The 9,208-nt window shown below is 35.2% G+C and overlaps 1 protein-coding gene across 1 annotated transcript; it reads left to right on the plus strand.

The window, feature by feature from the left end:
* The first annotated feature begins 2,132 nt into the window (after positions 1–2,132).
* Positions 2,133–3,545, plus strand: LOC149230984 (uncharacterized). Its single transcript, XM_089381499.1, has one exon. The coding sequence runs from the start codon at positions 2,133–2,135 to the stop codon at positions 3,543–3,545; it is 1,413 nt and encodes a 470-aa protein (XP_089237625.1).
* The last annotated feature ends 5,663 nt before the right edge of the window (positions 3,546–9,208 follow it).

Genomic DNA, 9,208 nt, shown 5'->3' on the forward strand with positions numbered 1-9,208 from the left:
CAAAATTCACCTTGAGATTACAATTATTCAAATTTAAGATGCATGAAGGGGTATCATTGTCTACACATATCAATGATTTAAAATCACTCATAAGACAATTGGGGGAAACTGGAACAAAAATAGAAGATGAAGATGCTAAGGCTATTCTACTAAACTGTCTACCTTCCAATTATGATAATATTATTTTTACCCGAAGTCAATTTTCTTCCAAATCATTAGATGAAATGGTAGCAACTCTCTTAGCAAAATAAAAGAGAATAAAAACAGGTGATGCGGAGGACAACTTGCAACCTGAGATGGCACTATTCTCGGGAAGGGTTCATAAAAACAAGAATTCAATCAAATGTTTTTATTGCGAGAAACATGGACACACAACATTGAATTGTAAGACATGTGCCAAAGATCTCTTAAATGGGAAATTAAAAGAATCCACTAACATAGCTACTTTTGAAGACCTGCCAGAAGAAAACTTTGAGGACTTCTCAGATTATGATAGTGATGATGAGTTTAATGCGGAACCTCTCAGACTCTTTTAAGCTATCAATGATGTATGATGTAAGTTATATTTGGTGCAAAACCAATTAATGAACATTGTTGCATAATTTGACTTTGTTGTTCTTGGTGCTTGGAAACCCCTGAACAACGAAGACTACAGGTTACAATATGAGATCCATGTGTGTGAAACAGGTCAAGTTGTTTGATCAATTTTTGAACACATTCAGTATTCAGATTGTCTTCCTAGCCACTGATGGATAGCCGAAAGCGAAATATCTTGCAACTGTGCTTGGTCCATAGGATGGTTTTCAGATTGTCTTCCTAGCCACTGATGGATAGCCGAAAGGGAAATATCTTGCAACTGTGCTTGGTCCATAGGATGGTTCATTTCTTAACAACTCTTATCGTGGAAGCCTCGACGAGCCGAGTTGTCAATATTGTTGATCTTGCAAAGTTCATCAATGATGGGTCGAGGCAAGCATGTGTCAAATGGAGTTCAAGTGACAACTCGAAGTAGTGGATGAAGAAAGAGTGATGTTGGTGAGATTCCAGAATGGATATGAGTGCTGATGATCAATGAGACAAAGACAAGTTATATTGTTGTAATATGTGTGGTTTATGTAATAATGTAAGCTTTAAAGGGGGACTTGAAACTAATGCTTACTATAGTATATATTGTTGTAATATGTGTGGTTTTATATAATAATGTAAGCATTAAAGGGAGACTTAAAACTAATGCTTACTATAGTAGGTAGATTTGGTTGAATTGTTGAGATAATTTCTCAACAACCAATCTTCTTGTGTGCGTTGCACCAAAATACCAAGGGTTTGGCAAATACCCATTTGAGACTGCGTTTCCAATAGTTTGAACCACATAATGACTCATTGGGCGTGTCATCTCTGATTCTCCCTAGCCTATCGCAATGCAGACTGAACAGTTGATAACGGCTTCATTGAACTAACCTACAAACCAAATTCTTCTAGACTCAACCACAAGGAATGCCAGCCTCGCTTGCATTTTTAAGATTAATTTTGTATAAAATTTGATAAGAATTCGTTGGAATTACATGTTTGAATAAATTTATTGAAGTTACAAGTTTAAATTGTAAAATTTCTACAATTTAAATATTACAAATATTGAATTCATATATAAATAGTTAAAAATACATTTTAAATATCAAAAAATTATAATTTGAATAAAAAAATTGAATTCATATATAAATAGTTAAAAATACATTTTAAATATCAAAAAATTATAATTTGAATAAAAAATATTTATGTATTTGACTAAAATTTATTTATAGATTCCCACCAAAAACTACAAAATATATAATAACTGCACAATTATTTAATAACAATAAATTTATTTTTATATTAAAAAATACAATATAAACCATTGAAAAACAAAACCAAAAATCAAATTCTAATTACATAAAAGAGTAATTATGATAGTCTCAATCTGGCGAATACCATACGGGGATATTATATATTAGTGACTCATCCATTTCAATTGGAGCAGATGCATATAACTGAATAGGTTTCTGGATAGTATCAGTTTTCTGATCCAAGTGTTTGAAAAATTTCCATTGCCTGAGAACAGGTCTGGCAGCCCCTCGTGCCCAATATTGTCATCGGTTATGGATGCTACTGTTCCTCTTTTGGGCAAGAACGGGATGGCGGAATCGTCCAGTTCCCAAATTGATATAAAGTCCGAAGATAAAGGTTGTGATATAGAGTCCAAAGATGAAGGTCGACAAAAATCTCCATTGCCCACTGAAAAGAAGGCCACTCCTGACATGAAATTTAGAAACATCGCCTTCATTCTAGCTCTTATCGAGAAGGCCGCCTGTACGATTGGAACATTGAACTTCATTTGGGCTACTGTCGTTCTCCTGGGAAGCTTCGCAGAATCATTAGAAAGTATAGACTTCTGGTGCGTCAGCATAATATTGGCGATAGAAGGTCTTCGCATCTTATCCCGAAACAGCGAGCTGGCTATCGAATCGCTGATCTGCCGGTCATGGTCTCCCAGTCTCGTATTAATGTTTCTGTATTCTTTAGTGATACAAGATTTGTCGGCGTTTGAGTGCATCCGGTTGTCTATCTCTCGTTTAGGTAACCAACAGTACGGGAGCGACGATAATCTTAATCGAAATGACGCTCTCAATATTTTCTACGAGCTGTCCACCCTGGAATCGTTTCTGACTCTGCTCGGACTTCTCAGATTCCTCCTCTTTATACTCTTAACTCCCCCGGCCGACGAAAAAAGGTATTTACACAAGCTAACAGAAAAGTTGTACTTGATGTTAGGCTTCCAGTCTTCTCAGATCCTTTCACTTCGGCATTTTTTCTATGATACATATTGTCGGTGCATCAATGGAAGCGTTTTCGACGGCTTGAAGACGGATTTTCTGTCACACAGCATCGAGCTGCTGCAGTCCAGAGATGATTCCGATCAGCTGATGGGTGCTCGACTTCTACGCACGCTTGTGAAAAATGATGAGTTTGCAGAGGATACTTTGAGGGCGATCGGAACAATGGAAGATGTGGTGAAAAGGCTGATCGAGATGCTGAATTGGGACAAACATGACGATGAGGAGGAGGAGAATCGAAGAGCGGCTGCAGAGATCATCTACAAATTGGTGGAGATACCCCGGAATCGCATTCGGGTGATGGCGCTTCCTGAGTCCATGGAATCCATAACCTCTTTGCTGTACGATAGAAACAAGATTGAAATTCATTCCAGGAAGGACGAGGTTCAGCACAAAGATAAATATCAATATAAACAGTTCACTGTGCTGGGGCTACAGATATTAAAAATTTTCGCCAGCGACCCCAACAACTGTGGTAAGATCGGAACCAGAAAAGCGCTACTTTGCAAAATTATCGAATTAAATCCCGAGGCGTTGGAATCGGAAATCTTAAGGCACTTGGAAATCACGCCGATGCAGACGCTGGCAACTCTTGCTCGCAAACAGGACGTCCGCGACAACACCCACGAGAGCAGTGGCATTGAAGCTGACCATTCCGATGATCCGCGTTTGCAATAGGTTTCTATTAATCAGGTTTAGATTTCTCTACTTTTTAATTAATGAAAATAAAATACTGTAATAATTAATTATATCGCGCTGTAATTGTGAAATCTTCCATTAGCCTGAATCTACAAAATAAGGTATAGTCATAGTTGAAAATTCCGCATAAGTTGTTCTCTATTTTTGAATCCAATGGAGTAGTCTGATGGTTAGACTACGTGTTTTTCAATTAGAGAAAACAAGACGTTGTTATCAGCAAGTTTATCACGCTGTGGTTGTGTTTCTGGATTTAGTAGTACATCAATTTCCATTGTATTGCATTTTGTAGTAACAATATTTTGTTAAGAAAATGTTGTTGTTCTGCATTTGGTAATATATCAATTTCCACATTGCATTTTGGTTTTATAAGAAAGTACCATTGTTGGATGCACACTAAATGAGGCCGTTCTACTTATCATATTTGGCTGTGATGCGAAATGTATTTAGCAGTTTGCGATTTTTATCTTTTATCCGTGTAATTTTGTTATTTTTGTGGATGGTTTAATTTTTATTTCCTACCAGTAATTTATTCAAAATTTGTTTAGAAATTTTCAGAATTGTATTGAGTTTATATAATATCATTACACATTTTAACATATAATTAACATATTTATTGAGATTATATAACATTAGCACAACTATATTAGTAGATGTGGATGTGGTTGTAGGCCCAAAACATGTATATTACATGTACTATCTCATTTATTATATGGTTATAATATATAAACTTGTTCTCACAATGAACCACACTATTGGTTTGAAACTCGTCTACAAAAATTTTATCATGTGATTTTTTCAGAAAATATTTCTATAAAATCATATAATTATTAATATTATTAATTAATATTACTACTATTATTAATTATTATTTTTGTTAATTAAATTTGATGGTATTATAATTAATAAATATTAATAATAAAAATGTCTTCAAATTTATTATTTTTATTTTATTTATTATTAATTAAATTATTAATTTATCTATTCAATAATTAATTAATAAATAACTAAATATTATTATTATTATTATTGATGTTTTATTAATATAAATATTATTAATTAAATAAATATTTATTCATAGAGATATTGTTACATAAATATTAATATAAATATGCTTAATTAATATAGATATTAATGTAAATATGGTTAGTAATATTTTTAAATATTAAACATAAATATAACAATATTAAATCTAAATATTTTTAATTAATTAAATAATTCATTTCTATTTCATTTACGATTAATTAATTCATTAAACAATTAATCAATTCATTAAATAATTAATTCATTCATTTAATAATTAAACCTAAGATAAATACTATAAATGAAGTCATCTATGCACGCGGAGGAATTGCCTGGACGACCAAAAGTGGCCAGAATCCGGGGAAAAAAATTCAAAAAATCTTGTAGAGGTAGTGTTTGAATCATGTTTTTTATGGTGGAAATGTATTCAGTACCATCAAAAACCTCTGGGGCACCTAAAATCTTGAAGTTTAACGACTGTAACTTGGATTTACAAAAATCCTTGCTGGATTTTCTCAAAATATGGCCAGAATTTCCATGACTTTCAGTGCAAAAAAGCAGTCTCGTTAGACTACGACATTATAAACCCTTAAAGAAACATAGTTGACCTTGATTGATTTTCATAATGAGACAATCTTTGTCACAATACGACATTGGACCATGGTCGACCATGGTTGAGCCCTTAGATTAATAATATAAATATTATTGACTAAATATTAAGCATAGTCTTTCGGTAGAAATCACAAAAGAGAAATTTTTGGTCGAAGCGTTTCAAACCAGGTGTGTTTCATCATTGTTAAATATTAAATATTAATATAAATATTGTTATTAATATTTAATATAAATATTTATAAATATAAATATTGTTGAGCATGCTTGACATGCACAACAATGTGATGTTAGACCATGGCTCACCATGATTGATATCTTAAACCCAAGGGAATGATTGATTTTCAAATCAAGGAATCTTTGTCACAATGCAACACTAGACCATGGTTGATTCTCACATTGAGACAATATTCGTCACAATGTGATGTTGGACCATGGTTCACCATGATTGATATTATAAACCCAAGGGAATAATAAATCCTAGGGATTAATACTAAACCCAAGGGAAGATTGATGTTCATATCGAGACAATCTTTGTCACAATACGATGTCGGACCATGGTTAATTTTCATATTGAGATAATCATTGTCACAATGCAATATTCGAACATGATTGACCATGGTTGGCTATGATTGGCCATGGTTGACCATGATTGATATTATAAACCTAAGGGAATAATAAACACAAGGGTTTCATATTATAAAGCCAAGATAATTAATTACTTGTTGTTATCTATCATACCACCTTGTATTGTGTCAAATGGCCCTATTTTTCATCTCTGTTATAGAGGAGGAGGGGTGAAATCTTGGTTGACTAAAGGGAAATCAAAAGAAAGAGCTGAAATATTGGAGGCCGAAATCAAATGGGAGAGTTGAAATATCAGAGGCCGAAACCAAAAGGGAGAGCCGAAATATCGGAGGTTGAAATGAAATTGGAAAGCCAAAATCATAGGGGCGGATTATCGGAACCCGATAGCGGAAGAGGAATATCAGAGAAGGCGAATTTCGTGAGGTCATACCTTGGAGCAGGTTGATATCAAAACCCAAATCTCCAAAGGTTAGTCATTTCATAACTTCAGAGATCAGAATTTCATAGTTTCTTAATCATTCACATTTCTTTAGAAGTGTCGAGTTAGAGAAGAGAATGGAAATAAAAAGGAAATCATTCGCAAAACCAAGGACCCCAATGACCCTTTCTCTCTCCTCTAAGAAGGTATCATTTAATTGACCTCGAGAAGCTAACGAGGCAGATGATGTTAAAAATGATGTGGCAGTACGAAGGACAAGTGGCAGTCAATTTCAACATTTCTGGGTAGCCTAAGGAGGAAAATCCGGGTAACACATGTAACCACTAAGGACACGCCACATGGAGATGATGATGTTAGTGTGACGTCATTATAGAGGTTAGTTTTTCGGTGGTTGGAGTTTTCATAACTCCTGTCAAATTATTTTATGGGAAAGTTCTGATACGATGATGGAAGTGGCTCCAATGTTAACTGGAACTTAGTCATGAGGACTCAAAAGAACCAAGGGGAGAGATAAAATGCACTAACAGATAGGCTCTTGGTAGGATTTTAAAGACCTTAGCACCTGAGCGCTAAGTCCCCCGTCACAACACCCAGTCCCATGGAGGAGAAATATGAAGAGGGGCTAAGAAACAGGGAGCCAAAGTCCAACCAAGACGTCATAATATCGTAATGTTATTTTAATAAAAGTTACGATATACAGGGCTCCGAGATTTAAAATATAGTGTTGTATGAAATCCTCCTGTCATAACTCATGGTACTATGGTAGATAAAAAAAATGAGGCTAAGCAAGAAGGAGATGAGGGCATCAAAATGCTATGATTTCGTAATGTTTCTTTTAAGATAATTACGATATATTGAGCTCTGATACTGTAATACAGAGGTAATAAAATATGGATGAGTTGACAAATAAGTTGCAAATACTTCCAACGACACCACATCAAACCACGAGTAGCTCCAAAGAGAGACAATCCAAGTAGTTAGAGGGTGAAAATGACAGGTGAATTGGCATATAACCATGGGAGGAATATCATGACAGAGGCATGGCCAGATCATCAACCCACCACTAATCTAGATAATGGAGCCTGAGTCCACCTTAAGAGATCAGAGGAGTCAACATTGAAGATATTTTTCTATGTCAATCATGACACCTCCTCTTTTTCATGTTTTGTAAATATTACATTTTCAAGAAAAGAATCAGGTATGTTATGTAATCATGTCATGATCGAATCATACTAGCCCGCATTGATATCTTGAGGCCATAACAAGCCACATTAAGTTCCAACCACTTATGGACCACCCAACCACTTGCACTGACATGGAATTGATGAGATGGGATTGGGTGGTGTGGGCGTAGGGCAGTGCCCACCCCCATTTCCCCCTTGCAGATCAAGGTCGAATGACAACTTTAGAAGAATGAAAAAAAATACAATCAAAGGGAGAGATTGGTAGAAGAATGGGGGAGAGCAACAATTTTCACAGGGAGATTAGTTTTCCTTGGATGTGGAAAATTTCCTAGAGACTAGTAGTGGAGCGTAAGGAGCTATTAGAGCATTGATATTAGAAGAGAATTGTTTGAGGCCACTAGATTGGGTTATCTATTCCTATGTGGTCGGTGGGAAACTTAGTGGATGAATGAATCATTGTGGTGATTACAGCTAGAGAGTAGTTGATAAACCATCTGGCTAGTAGATTTCAACCCTTGGACTAAGAAATACCCCATCGGAACCCTAGGTGTGACCCTTAATCACCATGGTGCTTGTTGTATAACTGTTAAACCACTTAGACAAGGAAATTTGAGCCACTGTGGTGCTTACTCGAGAGTTGTTAAACCACCTAGACAATGGATTGTAGACCCTTGAGTGCTTGCTATGAAAAGACAATTGTTAAACCACCTGAATAGTGAATTCAATCTCCTAGATTGAGTAATAGCCCATCTGAACCTTGGGTGAACCCTTGTGATTAAACTCAGAGAAGTAAATGAGCCACTGTGGTGCTTAGTGATAGAGGGAAGTTGTTAAACCACTGGGACAGTGAACTCCACCTCGTGGGTGTCTACTTCCCTAAGCAAGCATCCACTCAAACTTTAGATTGAACTCGGGGGTGGTCAACTATAAGAAAGTTGCGTGTAGCTTACCAATGGTCAGGTAGAGAGTAGAAGTCACTCATTTAGGGGCCATCCATCTTAAAATACTCAAATAAGTCTACAACATTTGTATATTTGAATCATGAACTGTGAAGTTCCATGAATTGCATGTTTAGTATGAGTTCTTGTATATCTCTTAATGTTATTGAATGCCAACATAGTGAAGGTTCAATGTTATTATCAGGTTAATGAGTTATCTTATATGTCTATCATTGTAATGAATTCTTGGACTATGAAGTTTGTTTTTATATTCATGATCTGCACGTTATCTAACATGCTATGAATTGAGTGAATACCTGGGTTGTGGTGGTGTGCATTTAGTTCATGAATAATGGGGATTAACTTAGCATGTATTATATTCTTGACAATAATAACTTATGATTTCAATAGCCCAACTTGCTCAGTGGTCTTGTAATGTATGAGGATAGACTGAAGATGTCCCTGTGCAGTTATTCATTCCTATGTGTCCTTTACGTGATTAATAGATACATGCTTCTGAATTGTTGAGAAATCTAGGGCATAATAGATTAGGGTTTTATAAATTTGATTTCTCTTTATCCTTGACAATTTCTTGTGATATTATATTAGTGTATCATTATTATTATGTTGTTATGGTTATCATCAAGACAAATGAAAATAAGAAGATCACAATGCAAACAACAAGAAACCAGAAATAGGCTCCAAGCCAGGGCAAAACCCATAAGGGGAAAGCCCAAAAACTCCTTATAGAATGAATTCAATGAAGTCTTCCAATACCTTGACCCAAGACCAACCATACAAAAGATAAGTCAGCCAAGCCCCAATGAAATCTCTACAAAAACAAATCTGAGCAGACTCGCACGT

This window comes from Pinus tabuliformis, chromosome J (assembly GCF_031772625.1).
Source record: "Pinus tabuliformis cultivar Carrire ecotype Pingquan chromosome J, CPIR1, whole genome shotgun sequence".
Classification (NCBI taxonomy): domain Eukaryota; kingdom Viridiplantae; phylum Streptophyta; class Pinopsida; order Pinales; family Pinaceae; genus Pinus; species Pinus tabuliformis.

What these genes read in the sequence shown, in the direction of transcription:
- LOC149230984 (XM_089381499.1), top strand. Translation starts at nt 2,133, where the DNA reads ATGGATGCTACTGTTCCTCTTTTGGGCAAGAACGGGATGGCGGAATCG.